Genomic DNA, 18,944 nt, shown 5'->3' with positions numbered 1-18,944 from the left:
GAGGTGTTCCTGCATTCGAGACCAAACCTCAGCCTCCATGGGAGTATACTTTGCCCTGAGGTCAGCTTGACAGCTAGAGTATTTCACTCAACATCTCTCAGTTTATCTGTAAAATTTAGAATATTGAGCATCTAAAGGAGTTCCTTCAGAGTATCTTTCCAGGCTGGTAAACTACAACTCCCACTATTGGCTCTTTTAAATGTATTCGTTTTGCCACTCCCAATATTCTGTGAGCTCCTTTGATCCTAGACTCAGTATGTGGCTGCAATGCCATAGCTATAGATGACGCAGTGTTTGAGAATTGACGGGACTTGCCTTTTGACAATTAAGACTTGTCTGGGAAATTACAATGTCTTTGATATAAGTTCTGTAGGTTGTGGCACTTTCCTCTCCTGTCTCAACCAAATATACTGCAAGCCTCCTTCTCCCTTGTCGGAGGTCCAGAGTTGGCTTTTCTGGGTGGTCTGAGACTGTGAGTATCTGGAGAGGCGAAATATCTGATTTTGCCCTGCCAGTGGGAAGGTGGGGCGGTCGCGGCCTCTCGCTGGGGACTCCAGGGTAGGAGCCCGGGAACGCCTTTCGCTTTCCCCGCCCGCGAAGTTTGCAGCGCGCAGCGCACTTGCAGAGAAGCTGTCTGCTGTCCTGAGGCTGGGCGCTGTCAGTTCCTGATCTATCCGTGTCGGCTTCAGCTTCAGATTCTAGAGGAGAGAAGCCGCCCCCACGCCGCAGGCTCCCGGCACGTGGGGCAGGGGCACGGGTCTGCCGCGGTGCACACTTGGGGCTGCGCTCGCGGGCCGCGGGAAGACTGTGCTATCTGGCGCGTGGTGCCCTGGAGCCCCTCTGCGGCGGCGGCGGCGGCGGCGGCGGCTGCTGCTGTTGCTGCTGCTGCTGCTGCTGCTGCTGCTGCTGCTGCCCGCCGCGTGCGCGGCCGCTCGGGAACCCCCTGCAGCGGCCCGGCTCAGCCTGCACCCGCCCTACTTTAACCTGGCGGAGGCGGCGAGGATTTGGGCCACAGCCACCTGCGGCGAGCCGGGGCTCGGCAGCGCGCGACCCCGGCCAGAGCTCTACTGCAAGTTGGTAGGGGGGCCCACGGCCCCGGGCAGCGGCCGCACCATCCAGGTAAGGTCCCGGGAGAGCGCTAGGGGAGGCGGGGAACCGGGCGCGGGATCCCTCCCGGTGCGGGTCGGCCACCTGAGGAGAAGGGACTGGGCCCTTTCCTCGCGGGCTCTAGTACTTCGGGCGACCGGGAAGGCCTCCCCACAACTCCCGCGAGGGCCGGCGACCCCGGGATATGGGCGCGGTGTCGCAGGAGTGATCTTGTGGGAGTACCGCCCTCGCCAACGCGCCGTCCGAGGCGGGGATGTGTAAAGCACGCTAGGTGAATGAAGGCTAAGGTCAGGTTTGGGCGAGCAGAGGAGAAAGTCCGAGCTGCGCTCTTGGGATGCAGGGAACTCCGGTCCCGTCCTGCGGTCCGTTACACAGGTAGCTCCCGGCCAGACACTGAGTCCCTCCAGGGCTTCACGGGCGCGCCCCCTTCCAAGCCTTTCATCTCCCCCACCTTATTCGGAGAAGTTGCTAGCAGTTAATTTCCGTGGTGTATTTCAGGAAAACTTTTGCGTTATATCAATAGTATCTCTTTGATGTCACTAAAAAGATGCACTTCATCCCACTGCATGAAGTGCCGCCATCCTGAGTCAATGGGGCAAATGAGACAGGGCGCTCAGAGTCCATTAGAGATAGTCACCGAGAACACCAGGTGTAAATGATAAAGTCGCTGGCGCTTAGTTGGCCCGTGGAGGTTTGCCAGGTCTTTACACACCATCCTCACAACAGCTCTGGGAACTGGATCAGGTGAGTAGGATAAGATACATGCCTATGTCAGAAAGTAGGGCAGCTGGATTTGAACCCAGTCCTTGATTCCAAAATCCGCTTTACGCTGACCCATAACTGCTCCCTCCCGCTACTGAGAAGTGTTGCTGAGAAATAGGAAAGTGTTGCCGGAAGAGGGAGTAATTTTGGCGCTTGGTTACAAAAGGAAAGATAAATTGAGAGTCCAGGTCAGTGTTTTAGAAACTCTTTTGATTGTGCACTTGCATAAATAACAAGTTGAACATGCAGCGCCAATACATGTTTATTTATTTATAAATTATATGTATGTATTATTTTATTAATATATTGTGTGTACTTAAAACATGCAAAAATAGAAATTTAGAAGAAAAATACTTTCAATTTTCTTCATTAAAAGCCCGAAATAATTTTGCTTTCTCTAAATATTTTATTTGTGATCGTGTATAACCATTTATAAATAAAAAAATATACAAATGTAATCATGTGTATTTTTGACAAGTTTAATTTAGCACTCACAATTCGATTCAAACTTGTTATATATTAATACTTGGATTTAGTGCTTGTCATAGCTGAAAGGATACCTCAAAAATATGTAGATTTAAATGGAAGAGGAACAGCATTAGCTACTGAGCTCCAAAACCAGCTACCTAATCTGTGCAGTCCAGCGCAAAATAAAAATCTGGAGCCCCTTGTTTAAAAACTATTAAGAATTTCAAGACAGCAATAGCAGAGCATTAAACTAAGGGAGGAGCCTTTCTAAGTGACTGCACAGGCCTCATGCTATCTGAGTTCACTAAATCGTGGTACTCATATTTCTGCCCCGTCCTTAAATTATTCTAAAAAATTTTTTAAAGTAGAAACTTGACCAGTAAATGTTTGCTTTCAAGTGGTATTCAGTCCTTTCTGGTAGGAAGGTGTTGTGTTTAAATGTTTTAAACTATAGATTTGAAACACACTGCAACTCTTCTTTTGGAAAATGTTATAAAGTTCTGGTTCCATGTTTTAAAAATGTGCAACTATGGGAACTTTTAGAGTAATACAGTTCCATATTTTTAGTAACAATGGATGAAACATATCCAAACATCTATTTTTCAAAATGCTCTTTCCAAAGCATACACTTTTTTACCACAATATTTACTTTTTCACACATTGTTAAAACACTTCTATTTTGATAGAACAGAGTAAGTACCTCTATTGTTTTGTACATACCCGTCAGGTAGTATATTACTGGCAGCCGCTTGCCATCCCAGAAAAAACCAGCAAATTTGGAATGTTTGTGGGAAAAAAAAGTGTAATATCCTTAAATGTAAAAAAAAAAAAAAAGGTCTTTAAGTACTTTACCATGAGATAACCAGGGAACTGGTGTTGTCAAAAGAGTTTCACAGTCACTCTCCATTTCAATACAAGGTTGTAACTATCCTATGTAGGAGACTAGAACCCCCATTGTCTACTTAACAAGGCACAAGTAAGCTTCAAAGTGGGTGATCAGATCATAGCCTGGTGGAATTTTTAGGACCATTGTGACTTTTGACCAGCTGACAGTGTGGACAGGGTGAAGGCCCCTATGCAACCTGTATATGAAATTTTAGTAAAACTGAATTTCTTCATGTTTAGGTAAAATAAGCATAAACAGAAGTTTTAATATTCCCTTCTTGCACCCCACTGGCATACTCAGCTTTGGACAGAACTGTTCTAATTATGGAGAAAGTAGATGAAAGAAGAAGAAACGATTCGAAGCAAATTTCAAATGTTTCCTCTATCTCAGTTTTGCCTAGGAATGGGGCAACCCTCATTTTCATCAACTGGTATTTTTATTGAGTGTTCATAGTTTTATGCCACTGTTTTGGAAGTCCAGAAAAATCATGTTTTCTGTTCTGATTCCAGAATAGGTCATTAAACCTGAGTTCACAGTCCTAGATAGAGTAGGAAGTGTTTTTTTTGAGGTGACTCAGCAGGCTGTTTCTAGGCCAGGGTGTAGCCTGCAGAAAAAGAGTGTTATCTGGTATTAAGTCTTGTGCTTCCCTGAAAATAAGGGGGAACAAAAGCTCTGCTGCACAGTGCTTTCTGCTTTCACTGTTGAGTGCTTAGGAGGATGTACTCATTGCTGATATGAGAGGTTCTCACCTAATGAGAAGTGTGTTGGAGACCAGAAGGGGAAGCCAAGTTCCAGAGGCTAGGCTGTTAGACACTTGCGATAGCCCGGTGTTAGAAGCTTCTTGTATAGACCTGCCTTTCAGAGAAGTGAGGGATAGTGGGTGATGGGTGGGAGGAGGGAAGAGAGATTATGATTAATCAATTGGTTTTACCTGAGTGATGATCATCTTGAATCTGCTCATGTATAGCTCAAGATGGGAAACAGAAGAGTTAACTAAAATTGTTCTATTTCTTCGAACTTTCTAAAAATGTCTTTGGGGCTGGCCAGGGTTTAGAACTTCGGATCAGATTTTGCAAAATATGTAAAAACTAAATAAAAGTCATGTCTTAGAATAAAACCTGAGTTTATGGTCCTGATTCTATAATAACAATGCTGATATTTGAATGGTAGCATCGATCAACAGGCAGGTGTTTTAAAAGTCTGAATTTTGTTTGTTGTGTGAAAAATGTTCATTGCAGTTTCTCTGGACTTAAGATTTATGAAATAAGATTTTTATATACTTGTTACTGCTCAGACAGTAAGTTTTTGGTGTATGAGAGCTCTTTGATTCAGGAATGCTGTCTGGTTCACAGCTGTATCCCCAGTGTTTAGCACAAAGCCTGGAACAATACAGGTGCTCAGAAAATATTGAATGAAAGGATGGTGGAGTGAAGATATCGTTAAAGGCTGTAAAGAAGTTAATGTAAAGAGTAGACAAGAAAAATATGCAAATTAATTCTTTTCTGTTTAAAAGTAATTACAACTGAAATATGTCACACTTTGTGCTTTAATTTTAAATATTTGCTAACCTGTGGAATCTAAAGACATTATTATTTACTGACATCGGATAGAGATGATGATGAAATGGAAGTCTGTGTCTGGAATATAACCATGTGTTTGGCTTAGCTTGGCATAAACACTATACTCAAAAGGAATGAAATGCACATATTTACCAAACATATGATCTCAATTTTGTACATTAATATTCAATACATCTTTTATATTTTCCTTAATTACATTTTGATTTATGCATAGGAATGTGTATCTAATCTGAGTGATATTGATAGAGAAGCACACACATATGAGTTATGGCTAAGAGTGAGAGTGTTTGTCACAAAGCACCCTCAGTTGTGTGTGTTACTTGGACTAATGGCCATAAACAGGAAACTCAACTTTACTAAGGTTCTGTTTATAGTACTATTGTGAAAGAGAATCATTTATTAACTTCAGCAAAGGCCTTTTCCTTTGTGAAATTGCTAGAAAAATCTTGAGCGAGGGTCGGGAAACCTATGATTTTACTATGTCCATTGATATATTTGTAACAATGATTGATAAGAATCATTTTGAGACTTCAGACAAATGACTACAATCACCAATTTAAGGATAAATGATCCTTTTTAAAAATGATTTTCCTAGTAGTTGTTCTGTGTTTGTGGACATTAACCAATGTTTAGTGTTGAAAGTTATGTACAAATCATTTGAAGAAGACAGACATAAATGTTTTTCTTTGGAGGGCCAGGTTCAATTACCCGCGAAAAAACATGATTCCACAGGCTAGAATCTCAGCAATTTAAATTTGTTCCTCAGGAAATCACAGACTACTGGAGCTCAAGGCTCTTCAGAGTCACTGGCGAATATTTGGAAGTGTGAATGTTCAGTCCTTGAATTGCAAGATTTTACTTCATGCTCTGAGTTACATGTACCACTGAGAGTGTGGATTATTTAATCTGAGAAAAAGAAATATACAGTCATAGGGAAAGGAGAGGACAAAATGTTATTAGCCCTTATAAGAAGTCTGTACCTAAACTATAATAGAAAGATAGCTGTGGGTTTTATATCTTTAGCGCAGATGTCAATGTGAAATCTACATGTTTTATTCACATCTTTTACCAATACTAGATTGAAGCATGTGAGTCATTTTATACAACTTTATTGAGGCATACTTTAAGTACTGTAACATGCATCCATTGCAAGTGTGAAGCCAATAATTTTTAGTAAGTTTATAGAGTTGTGCAGCTATCCCTAGAATCTCATTTTAGAATATTTCTTTCAGCTCCCAATTTTCTCTTGTGCCTGTGCACTCAGTCTGCGCCTATCTCCACTAGGCTGATTTCTGTCTCTAAAGATTTGCCATATCTAGAAATTTCATAGAAATAAAACAAAGCAACGCATGTGGTCTTTTGTCTCTGACTTCTCTCATTTAGCATAATGATTTTGAAGTTCATTCATACTGTATTGTATGGGTTAGTATTGCTTCCTATATATTTGAGACTCTTTTGTTTGGTGTAGGTATATTTAAATTGTTGTATCTTCTTGATGAATTGGCCCTTTTTTCAATGTGTAATGTTCATCTTTAGCTATTAGAACAATTTTTGACTTAAAGTCTATTTTGTCTGATATTAGCATAGCCACCCCAGTTCTCTTGGTTTCTGTTTGCATGGAATACCATTTTCTGTCCTTTCACTTACAACTTATTTGTGTCTTCGGATCTAAAGTGAATCTCTTGCAGACATCATATATTTGGATCTCCCCACCCCTCTCCCCCAACCGTGTTCCAGTGCTTCAGGATAGAACCGACAGACCGGAAGCTGCTGGCACTGGAAGACATGACACTGAGGGAGCTGGAGCCCTTTCCCTTTGCCTTGGTACATTACGGGGACTGGGACCACACTCCCGATCCCCGCCAAGAAGAGGAGGGTTGTTTGTTTTCTTTTAATCCATTCTTCCAATCTCTGCCTTTTAATTGATAGTCTAATGCATTTACATTTAAACTGATCACTGATAAGGAAGAACTTACTTTTGCCATTTTTGTTTGTTTTCTCTATGTCTTATATTTCTTTGCTTCCTCAATTTCTCCATTACTACCTTTTTTTGTTTAATTTTTTTTTCCTAGTGTACCATTTTTATCTCCTTCTCATTTCTTTTTCTGTATATATTTTAGTTATTTTATTAGTGGTTACTCTGGGGATTACAATTAACATCCTAAATGTATAACAATCCAGTTTGACAATCCAATTTAGCTTTGATGACATCTAAAACTCTGCTTCTCTACAGATCTGTCCCCCACTCTTTATGAGGTAGCATCGATCAACAGGCAGGTGTTTTAAAAGTCTGAATTTTGTTTGTTGTGTGAAAAATGTTCATTGCAGTTTCTCTGGACTTAAGATTTATGAAATAAGAGTTTTATATACTTGTTACTGCTCAGACAGTAAGTTTTTGGTGTATGAGAGCTCTTTGATTCAGGAATGCTGTCTGGTTCACAGCTGTATCCCCAGTGTTTAGCACAAAGCCTGGAACAATACAGGTGCTCAGAAAATATTGAATGAAAGGATGGTGGAGTGAAGATATCGTTAAAGGCTGTAAAGAAGTTAATGTAAAGAGTAGACAAGAAAAATATGCAAATTAATTCTTTTCTGTTTAAAAGTAATTACAACTGAAATATGTCACACTTTGTGCTTTAATTTTAAATATTTGCTAACCTGTGGAATCTAAAGACATTATTATTTACTGACATCGGATAGAGATGATGATGAAATGGAAGTCTGTGTCTGGAATATAACCATGTGTTTGGCTTAGCTTGGCATAAACACTATACTCAAAAGGAATGAAATGCACATATTTACCAAACATATGATCTCAATTTTGTACATTAATATTCAATACATCTTTTATATTTTCCTTAATTACATTTTGATTTATGCATAGGAATGTGTATCTAATCTGAGTGATATTGATAGAGAAGCACACACATATGAGTTATGGCTAAGAGTGAGAGTGTTTGTCACAAAGCACCCTCAGTTGTGTGTGTTACTTGGACTAATGGCCATAAACAGGAAACTCAACTTTACTAAGGTTCTGTTTATAGTACTATTGTGAAAGAGAATCATTTATTAACTTCAGCAAAGGCCTTTTCCTTTGTGAAATTGCTAGAAAAATCTTGAGCGAGGGTCGGGAAACCTATGATTTTACTATGTCCATTGATATATTTGTAACAATGATTGATAAGAATCATTTTGAGACTTCAGACAAATGACTACAATCACCAATTTAAGGATAAATGATCCTTTTTAAAAATGATTTTCCTAGTAGTTGTTCTGTGTTTGTGGACATTAACCAATGTTTAGTGTTGAAAGTTATGTACAAATCATTTGAAGAAGACAGACATAAATGTTTTTCTTTGGAGGGCCAGGTTCAATTACCCGCGAAAAAACATGATTCCACAGGCTAGAATCTCAGCAATTTAAATTTGTTCCTCAGGAAATCACAGACTACTGGAGCTCAAGGCTCTTCAGAGTCACTGGCGAATATTTGGAAGTGTGAATGTTCAGTCCTTGAATTGCAAGATTTTACTTCATGCTCTGAGTTACATGTACCACTGAGAGTGTGGATTATTTAATCTGAGAAAAAGAAATATACAGTCATAGGGAAAGGAGAGGACAAAATGTTATTAGCCCTTATAAGAAGTCTGTACCTAAACTATAATAGAAAGATAGCTGTGGGTTTTATATCTTTAGCGCAGATGTCAATGTGAAATCTACATGTTTTATTCACATCTTTTACCAATACTAGATTGAAGCATGTGAGTCATTTTATACAACTTTATTGAGGCATACTTTAAGTACTGTAACATGCATCCATTGCACGTGTGAAGCCAATAATTTTTAGTAAGTTTATAGAGTTGTGCAGCTATCCCTAGAATCTCATTTTAGAATATTTCTTTCAGCTCCCAATTTTCTCTTGTGCCTGTGCACTCAGTCTGCGCCTATCTCCACTAGGCTGATTTCTGTCTCTAAAGATTTGCCATATCTAGAAATTTCATAGAAATAAAACAAAGCAACGCATGTGGTCTTTTGTCTCTGACTTCTCTCATTTAGCATAATGATTTTGAGGTTCATTCATACTGTATTATATGGGTTAGTATTGCTTCCTATATATTTGAGACTCTTTTGTTTGGTGTAGGTATATTTAAATTGTTGTATCTTCTTGATGAATTGGCCCTTTTTTCAATGTGTAATGTTCATCTTTAGCTATTAGAACAATTTTTGACTTAAAGTCTATTTTGTCTGATATTAGCATAGCCGCCCCAGTTCTCTTGGTTTCTGTTTGCATGGAATACCATTTTCTGTCCTTTCACTTACAACTTATTTGTGTCTTCGGATCTAAAGTGAATCTCTTGCAGACATCATATATTTGGATCTCCCCACCCCTCTCCCCCAACCGTGTTCCAGTGCTTCAGGATAGAACCGACAGACCGGAAGCTGCTGGCACTGGAAGACATGACACTGAGGGAGCTGGAGCCCTTTCCCTTTGCCTTGGTACATTACGGGGACTGGGACCACACTCCCGATCCCCGCCAAGAAGAGGAGGGTTGTTTGTTTTCTTTTAATCCATTCTTCCAATCTCTGCCTTTTAATTGATAGTCTAATGCATTTACATTTAAACTGATCACTGAGAAGGAAGAACTTACTTTTGCCATTTTTGTTTGTTTTCTCTATGTCTTATATTTCTTTGCTTCCTCAATTTCTCCATTACTACCTTTTTTTTGTTTAATTTTTTTTTCCTAGTGTACCATTTTTATCTCCTTCTCATTTCTTTTTCTGTATATATTTTAGTTATTTTATTAGTGGTTACTCTGGGGATTACAATTAACATCCTAAATGTATAACAATCCAGTTTGACAATCCAATTTAGCTTTGATGACATCTAAAACTCTGCTTCTCTACAGATCTGTCCCCCACTCTTTATGATATTATTGTCACAAATTATATCTTTACACAATGCTGCCTATAAACATAAATATATAATTATTGTTCTATGCTTTTGTCTTTTAAATCACATTTTTATATTTATCTGTGTAGTTACCTGTACTGGTGTTCTTTATTTCTTTAGATGACTTTGAGTTAGTATCTTTTCATTTTAGCCCAAATGATTCCCTCTAGCATTTCTTATAGGGTGGGTCTACTGGCAACAAACTTCTTCAGCTTTTGTTTATTTGAGAATGTCCTAATTTCTCCTTCATTTTTGAAGGATAATGTTACCACTTACAAAATTCTTGTCTGAAGATTCTTTCTTTCAGCACTTTAAACATGTCATTTCACTGCCTTCTGGCTTTGATGATTTCCAATGAAAAACAGGCACTTAATCTCATTGGGAATCCCTTGTATGTAATGAATTGCTCTCTCTTGCTGTTACAAGATTTTTTCTTTGTCTTTGGACAGTCTGATTATAATATGTCTTAGTGTGGATCTCTTTGAGCTTATCCTACTTGGAGTTTGATGAATTTCTTGGATGTGTAGATTCATATCTTTAATCAAATTTGGGAAGTTTCAATCATTATTTCCTCTGATATCCAGAAGCCTCTTTCTCTGTCTTCTCTCCTTCTGAGACTCCCATAACGTGTATGTTGGTTCATTTTAAGCTGTCCTACAGGACTCTTGATCTTTTTAAATTTTCTTCATTCTTTTTTTTTTTTTATCCTCAAGCTGAATAATTTCAATCGACTTATCTTCAAGTTTGTCAATTGTAGGTTGTTGTGAAAAGTTTATTCTGACAGTTTTTGCAAGATTAATTTTTGCTTCAGTGGAGAGACAGATCCTTAAAGCTCTTCCCTCCTCATATCATTTTTTGAATTCTTCCTTACTTTCTGGTACCACAGATGTTCCAGGTCACTAAAAATTTTTTTTCTCCAGCCTTGGAACCAACTATTTTTTCAAGGAGATTTTCTTTTTTTTCTTTTCAGTTAGGTGTAGTGTTGAAAACCAAGATCTGCTTATGAGGTGCGGTCATTTGTTACTGGCATATTATTGCTTCTAGACCCTTTCTGTGGATAGAGCTAGGAAATATTTGTATACCTACTAATTCCTATATGTACACACATCTACATTAGAAATACAGTTGATTTTTGCATGTTGATCTTTTTATCATATGACCTTGCTGTAGTTTTTAGTAGACTCTTTAAAATTTTCTACATACAGAATTACATGTGTTTTATTTACTTTTCTCCAATCTGTATGCATTTTATTTCTTTTTCTTTTAACTCATTCATTCATTGACAAATACTCATTCAGTGGCTCTTACATGCCAGGCACCATGCTAGATGCTGGGGATACAAAGATGATACAGACATAAACTTTCTGTAGATGATTAAATTTTTTTTATAGCCTAGTTTTCTTTAAAGACCAGAGAAACTCCTATAAGGGAAAATATAATGTCACCTCATTGTACATATTATCAAACTACTCTCACTTAGAGGTAGAGAACTCTGGCTCTATAATCATATAGACCTGAGATTGAATTCTAACTCTATCAGCTCTCTGACCTTGAAAATTTGCATAATCTTAGTTTCTTTATATATAAAACAGGATTAGTAATCTCACAGGTTTATTGGGAGGATGAAAATCACTTAGTATATTTCTTGGCATATAGTTAGTGCTCAATAAATGTGATTTTTCATGGAGCAAAAAAATTTTTAAGTAAGGCTTCTAAAGTGGTAAGCTACAAAATTGATTTGTCAAAATAGTTATCTAAAATTTTTGAGTAGAAAATTATTTTAATAATGAGATGTACAATACATTATATACTGAACATATTTGGCATGCTAAAAATTCCACAGGCATTAAGACTTCTATAGCATTCTATAGAATAACAATGTTAAATTGTTTGGTACTATGTTAATAACTAGTTTAGATATTATATATTTATGTAGGGGCACACTTTTTTTTATAAGCTAAAGTAATATTTTTGGGGAGGAGGTATTAACTTTTCAAGGTTAATTTTGGTAGTAATAATATATTCTTCCAGATCATAAATTTATATCTGGTTGAGATTCAGGCTTTCATGAAACCTGTCTTAACTCTTGCTCAACATTCTGGAATTATTTGCCTAGTGAGGGAAGGATTTATTAAGTGGTACCTCAGTGGTTTTAGTCAATGAAATTGCCCATGATTATATTGTATATATGGGTTCCTGGCCAAGGGACAAGTAGGGGCTGAAATCCAACCTGGACAGGCTGTATTTATTCAGAAGCAGAGAAACTTTTTCTGCTTCAAAAAAAGAGAGCTATTTGGATGAGCTAGCAGGGCCTTTACGTGATGCCTCATGCCAAAGGGGAGAAACCTGCCCTGGGGAAAGCCAGCTCATTAAGTCCCATATGTCCTGCCGGTTTTTCAATGTCATAAGCATATCATTTTTTCTTAGTGGTTTTCCTGTACTAGATGCTCAGAAAATACATTTGGAATTAATAAATAAATATTAGAGAGAAATGGGTTTTAATTAGATTATCTATACACATCCTACCTGTGAGAAGTGGGGAAAATAAGTGATTATCCATTACTTTCATGTCCCACCACATATTGCACGTTCTGTGTATGTGAGTGATACCAAATACAGCGGACAGAATGGTGAACAGGTGGAACAGCCTAGTAACCAAGGACTTGCTCCCCTGCCTAGTACAAGGTATTAATTTAACACACACATATAATGTTTACTGATGTTGGGCACTGTTCTAAAACACCTTACATATTAACTTCTTAAATCCTCACAACAGTTTGTGAAGGAGGTACTCTTAGCATGCTCATTTTAAACATGAAGAAACTGAAGCACAGAGAGGCTAAGTGATTTGTTTAAGGTCACACAGCTAGGATGTGGAAAAGCCAGGTATGCTCTTACCCATTGTGTTATCCTGCCACTGCCGTGCTAACTGCTCCTCCCTCAGAGTTCCAGCCAAACTTTGCATCATTTCTCTAATTCCATTCATCACCTTGGAGGAATTTATTTTCATGTCTGTATCCTTATTAGATCATGTACTCTCTAAGGAGAGGGCCACATTTTTCTGCTCATGTCTGTCTCCCCTGTGGCACTCCATCGATAGTTTCTGGAGAAATGTTGAAAGGGCATCACCATCATAGAATTTTCCTACCAGGTCAACATGTCGATAGAAGTGCTGTTTGATAAAAATACTTGAATTTCAACAACCTGCCTTTGGAAGACAGGTGTGCCCCTGATATATTGAATTTCAAAGTAGTGTCTGATGCAGTGGCTAAGACTAGTGACTAGGACTGGTCACCAGAAACTGGAAGAGGCAAGGAAAGTTCCTTCCTCTGCAGGTTTCAGAGAGAGCATGGTCCTGCCAATACTTCGATTTTAGACTTCTTCTAGCTTTCAGAACTATTGTTCTAAGCCACCCAGTTTGTGGCATTTTGCTTTAACTGCTCCAGGAGGCTGGTACTATACAGTAACTGTCTTAGTCCATTTTTGGCTACCATAACAAAATGCTATAGAATGGGTAGCTTATAAACAACAGAAATTTATTTCTCACAGTTCCGGAGACTGGGAAACCCGAGGTCAAGGTGTGGGCAAATTCTGTATCTGGTGAGGACCCACTTCTCGTTCATAGACTTTTGTCTTTTCGCTGTGTTCTCACGTGGTGAGAGGATGAGACATCTCTCTGGGGTCTCTTTTATGAGGCACAAATTCCATTCATGTAGGTAGAGCCCTCATCCTGAAAGGAATTATTTAGGTTAGGTCTCAACATAGGAATTTCTATGTGTAAGGAGGAGAGACACAAATATTCTGTCCATAGCAGTAACTTTAGCTTTAAATCAGATAACCAGTCTTTCAGTCAGTTAGCAGTATTTGTAAAGCATTCAGGGAGAGAGTGTTATCTGTGTGTGGGACAGTGGGAGGATGAGGGCACTGCCTGGGCGGTTCTAGGATCTCTGCTTTTGAGACTTTGCAATCTGATAACTTAAAATATGATAACTGCAATCTGATAACAGAATGAGAAGAGCTCTTGTCCAAACAAATATTTAGTGATTGCCCACATTAAGAGTCATCCCTAAATATGAAGAATGTATCAGAGGAGCATAAAGTGAGAATCACCTAATGCGGGTTGGGTGGAGGGAGTTCAGGGATGATGGGTACCTGTGAGCCTTGGTTCCCTTTTCTGCACAGAGCCCAGTGGTCAGATGATTCCTTCACTAGTGAGGATTTTGGGGCTGCATCGGGGGACCGACAGAGTGAGATAATGAAATGAAAGGCCTGATTCTCTGTTTTTTTTTGGGATTGGCTCTGCAGAGACTAAATATTGCTGAGGATTTGGGTGCACAAAAGACATTGGTCACAAAGATTCTTTATAAGGTCGTTGCATAGTGATCTGATGAGAACACAAAAATTTCAGACTTTCAGATTTTCCTATATGTCTCCTCTGTCTCCAAGTAGCTTTCCTATTTCATTGTGATAGCTGATCACTTAATGTATCCTCAATGTGACATCAATTTTGAATGCTTTTAATGAACCAGAAAAATTAGCAGGAAATGCTAGAAGACCTCGTTGGGAAAATCTCTTAACAAGGTTGCTATAAACTAGTTGAGTGTTCTTTCTTTTGTTTTATTTCATTATCTTTTAGATCAACTTAGTAGACTTTTAAGTAAAAATATAGCTATTGAAGTTACTCTTTCTAATGGAAATGCTAGGACCTGATAAAATCTTTGTTCCCTCTCTCTGAGCACCATGCTGGCTTTGAAATAACTAACTCTTTGCACCCCTTACACACTTGGTGTTATGTGCAGACCCATTTTTCTTTGATTTCTTACTTGCCTTGGTTTTGAGGTATTGTTTTTCTCTATTACACATAGCAACTGTCACTATAACTTAGGAAGATTGTAGCAGAAACAAATCACAGTAGAACTGCTTGATTAACCATAAGGAAGATGAGGTCAAGGACCTTTAGAATCATCACCAAAATGTTTGTAACCAATGGTCCTTCATATTCACTAAAGATAAAATAAAAAGGGCGATATAATGTTGCAGCACAAAGGATTGATTTGAGGTCACCTATGGAGAAGGACTGCCTGTGCAAATTCTGCTGCACCACTGAAGTGATTTTTAAAGAGGTGAGTAAAGAGTCCACCTCTAGGTCAAAATGCTACGTGTGATCTTTTAGGCCCAACCATAGGCAGTTACAAGGCATTGACTGGCAGGCTTCCTGGGGGAAGCTACCTTCCCTACACCAACCAGCCTTGTGTGCAGTGAGTTCATTGCAATTTTCTGGAGGGAATTGCAGTTAACGATTCAGGCTCCTCTAGACCAACCAGCCTTGCTTATGTGCATATCTACATTCTCAGCCTATGAGCCTCTATTCAGAGGCCTCCACTGTGGCTACTTCCTAGGGGCTTCCACTAAGACTTCTTATTGGAGAGCTATGGCTGAGGCACTTTTCTCCACTTTGACTCAGTACTTTTCTACTCCCACTCCTTCTCTTCTCCTTACTCCTAAGGCTCTGGGGCCATAAAAAGGCAGGAGGAGCCTTTTGTCTGATGCTTCTTGGCCGTGAGATAGTTCTCCTGTTATCTGACCCTTGCCTGGTGCCATTTCATGGGGGAAAAAATAGAACACCAAGGAGCTGGCACCTTTCTCTTGCCTACACTGTCCTAAAAAGTGAATACAGTGTTGATTATCACTTTCAGATTGGCTCATCATCCTCACTGACCACCTCAACACCCGGAGGCTTGACAGGAGCTGGTAGAGTGTCTTTGTGGATGACTCTTAATGTGTTCTCATCTACTTAGGGAAGAACTGCCACCTTGAGACACACGTGTACACATATTTTTGTGTAATATTCATCTACTCAAGTATTTAACAAATATTTATTGACATCCATGTGCCAGGCACAAAGAATGGGGATATAATTCTGAACAAGGCAGAAAAGATCCCTGCCAACATAGAGCTAACGTGCTCTGGGGAGACTGCAACTAGTGAGTATACATATACAGTGATTTTAGATTGTTATTGTGTTTTAGAATAAACAGTATTAATGAAGAGAATCTTCTCTAGGTTGAGCAGACGGCAAGGCTCGTTTAAAGAGGTGTTGATGGTGCAGAAACATGAGGGTTGAGAGGAAGCCAGCCCCACGAGGAGGGTAGGCAAATGTGTTCCAGGCAGAAAGACCAACACAGGTACAAGGGCCCTGAGGTGGGACATGTTTAGTGTGTCCTAGGAACTCAGAAAGCCGTGCTGCCCCAGTTGTTACACATTTTGAATGTTATTCCTGCATGACACTTCTGTGTCCTTTCCAAAATTTATAAGTATTTCATTTTATTTTTTTGTATTTGTCTATACCCTTTCTGGTCCTCAAAATAATTTAGGTGACTGATAAAATTTTAAAAAGAATGAACAAAAGAGTTAAGAGGATTAGGACAATGGGAAAAATACAGCAGTAAAAGAGTATAATTATTTTATAAGAAGATTAAAACAATAAATAAAGGGAAATGAGAGGGAAAAGCTTGGTTTGAGGACTGAATCAGGTCAGGTCAGACTATCATTCTTTTGAGGATCTTATCTGGCTTTTAGCAGGTCAACAGTTGATGGTTAAATGGATAAATGATCATGGCAGACCTGTTTTCATAAATCTAGGTTTTGGGATAAAGTTCTTAAGAGGAGGTACTTTGGGTTTGGGGCATTGAGTGGGCAGGCCTAAATGTGGCCTGGCCCACCTCGTAAGCCTGAGTTGGTTTTAGAGCAGACCACGTACATGCAACTTACAGATACTGAGCCACCCCTTATTACTAGTGAAATGCCAACACAACATAGAGGGAACAAGAGAATAGGGGGAGAAGTAAAAGGAAGAGGTATGCATGGAAACCATTAAAATAGCAGTTTTAAAACTTCCAGAAAGAACTTCTTTTTTTTTTTCTTTTTTTTTTATGCGAGGCAACCCTTGGTTGATTACAAAGATCACAGATTACAAAGACCTTGCCAGTTTACAATCCCTTATATTTTATTTTTTTTGCCTGCAGCACCTGGTCTTCCTAGATGGTCTCCCATCCAAGTACTAACCAGGCCCGACCCTGCTTAGCTTTCGAGATCAGATGGGATTAGGCTGGTTTGGGGTAGTATGGCCATAGACTTCTTGTTCTTTTTTTAAAAGGAGGAACCCATTGGTCCTAGAACCCCAAAGTAGATTGTATGGTCATAATTAAGAACATGGGCTTTGGACTCAATCGAGCTGACTCTGAAAGCAGCCCTTTCCTAAGAGTGTGACTTTGGGTGAGTAACCTCTCTAAGCCTTGGTTTTATCACCTGTAAAATGGGGATAGAATATCTTTTAGTTTATAAGGTTTTTATGAAAATTACATGAAGTAAACCATATATACCTGGAACACAGTTAGTATTTAATAAATGGTAACTCTAATTAAAGGCTATTGAGACACCTATTTTAGTAAAAAAAAAAAAAAGTCAAAATAACAAAGCATTGGTAAAAGGGGCCAGGTTTGATGGGTGGAGTAGATGAAAGAGGAAGGTGTAATGTCTGGGAAACCTCTTTGAAATGGAAAGAACTCATAATGAAGAAGCGTGTCATAGCCAGAAGAACGACCATCATTTTCTTTTTTTTCCTCTCTGATTTGGTTGTGATGGAAAGATAAGAAAGGGAGGTTGGTACCTGAGAAGTCTCTGAAGCTAGAGAGGCTCCGTCTGAAGATAGGAGAGCTGAGCTGAGCATGAGTGGAACTTCCTGGCCAGAGCAGGCAGGTGGTCAGAATTTAGGAGCTGAGAGTGGGTTCTTGGAGGCTCTGAAGGATGGAACAAATAGATTTTCATTAGAGGAGAAAAAGCGAGCCTAGATCTAGTTGTACTGTGCTTTCTAATGAGTTTAGTGGCCTAGGAATGAGTTTCCTGTTGTTTTTTTTCCTGTAGTTTCCTGTTGTTATTGTTTTTGAAATCAGGAGTTCAGCTTCTGATCTTAAAGGTAAAATTATACACACACGACACACACACACGCACACGAATCCATGTCTGGGACTACTCCTTCTCCTCATCACTAACTAACTTGTGTATCACTTTCTGGTATATTTCCCTAAGTGAGTAACAAAATAGTTTATGCCATTTTAATTTATGAACTAAACAAATAAATATTAAATGCTTGCCCTGTGCCAGATACCTTTCCAGGTAGTGAACAAGTCCCAGGCTCAGGGTATTTACAACCCAATAAAGATGATAGACAGTAAAAAAGCAAATGATATGATTCCTGCTTAGAAGAAAGAGAAAGAGGATAAGTGCACAGAAGTAGATGGTAGAGGGCAGTGCTGCTTTAGATGAAGTTGATAGGAAAGACCTTTTGGAAAAGAGACGTAAGTCTTGGAGAAGCATGTTCCTGGGAGCAGGAATAGCAAGTACAAAGGCCCTGAGGCAGGAACAACCTTGGAGTGAATGAGGAAAAGCAAGAGGGTCAGTGTGGGTTGAGTGGAACAAGCGAGGGGAAAGTGGGAGGTTGTTTATTTTAAACATGTGTGTTTATATCCTGATGAGAATAATCCAGTAGAAGGATAAATTGAGATGCAGGAAAGTATGTGTCTTTAGGGGGTGTATTGCAGATGCAATATCCTTGAGCAGACAAGAGGAACAAGATTCAGTGAGTGTGTGTGTTGGGGCTGGGGTTTGGAGCACAGACAGCTTCTCCATAACAGTGGGTGGCAAGGTGAGTATGTGGACACAGATGCAGGGAGGTTTGTGGATTAGTAAGATGAGCAAATTCAGTAAATTATCAGTGGAAAGGAAGAGGGCAGAGGAGGTTTGAAGAGCATGGGAAATGTGTGAAATAATTTCTAGGAGGGTAAAAGAAGGAATATAGTGAAACACTACACCAGTATGGAAAAAACACAGTTCTAAGTTGTTTGTGGATGAAGAAGACTAAAAGTGTCTTCGTTTACCTGTCTGACTCACAGGCAGATGGTGCCCAAGGGGAGAACACATGTTCCTCTTTGGTGCCTCTGTCTCCCCCAGTCTGTAAAAAAGTCTGATGATTGTAATCACCTTATAGACTTGTCATGACAATTAAGTCAGCATGTACCAAGGGCAAGGTGCCATGTCTGGCACATGAATGTTTCCTTTTGTCATCACTACCATCAATGAAGCTACTTCTGTGGCTGCGGCTGCAAGAACCTTCGCTAGTGGCCCACCTCAGACG

At 39.3% G+C, this 18,944-nt stretch overlaps 1 protein-coding gene, 2 non-coding genes and 1 pseudogene across 3 annotated transcripts in view; 1 reads left to right on the top strand and 3 right to left on the bottom strand.

The window, feature by feature from the left end:
• The first annotated feature begins 282 nt into the window (after positions 1 to 282).
• LOC105292306 (laminin subunit alpha-3-like) overlaps positions 283 to 18,944 on the top strand; it is a 171,503-nt gene continuing 152,841 nt past the window's right edge. The window contains exons 1-2 of the mRNA XM_023530840.1: positions 283 to 369; positions 703 to 1,119. Of these exons, the coding sequence (XP_023386608.1) occupies positions 283 to 369; positions 703 to 1,119 (504 nt within the window). The remainder of the gene's footprint in view (positions 370 to 702; positions 1,120 to 18,944) is intronic.
• On the bottom strand, positions 6,530 to 6,679 carry LOC111739912. Its single transcript, XR_002780410.1, has one exon. It is a non-coding gene; the product is annotated as a small nucleolar RNA SNORA57 (small nucleolar RNA).
• Positions 9,200 to 9,349, bottom strand: LOC111739909. Its single transcript, XR_002780409.1, has one exon. It is a non-coding gene; the product is annotated as a small nucleolar RNA SNORA57 (small nucleolar RNA).
• Positions 16,768 to 16,886, bottom strand: LOC111739957 (annotated as a pseudogene).

The sequence above is a fragment of the Pteropus vampyrus genome, unplaced genomic scaffold, assembly GCF_000151845.1.
Source record: "Pteropus vampyrus isolate Shadow unplaced genomic scaffold, Pvam_2.0 Scaffold55, whole genome shotgun sequence".
Lineage (NCBI taxonomy): Eukaryota > Metazoa > Chordata > Mammalia > Chiroptera > Pteropodidae > Pteropus > Pteropus vampyrus.
Note: the sequence above shows the minus strand (reverse complement) of the source record. Positions and strands in the feature narration are given on the sequence as shown.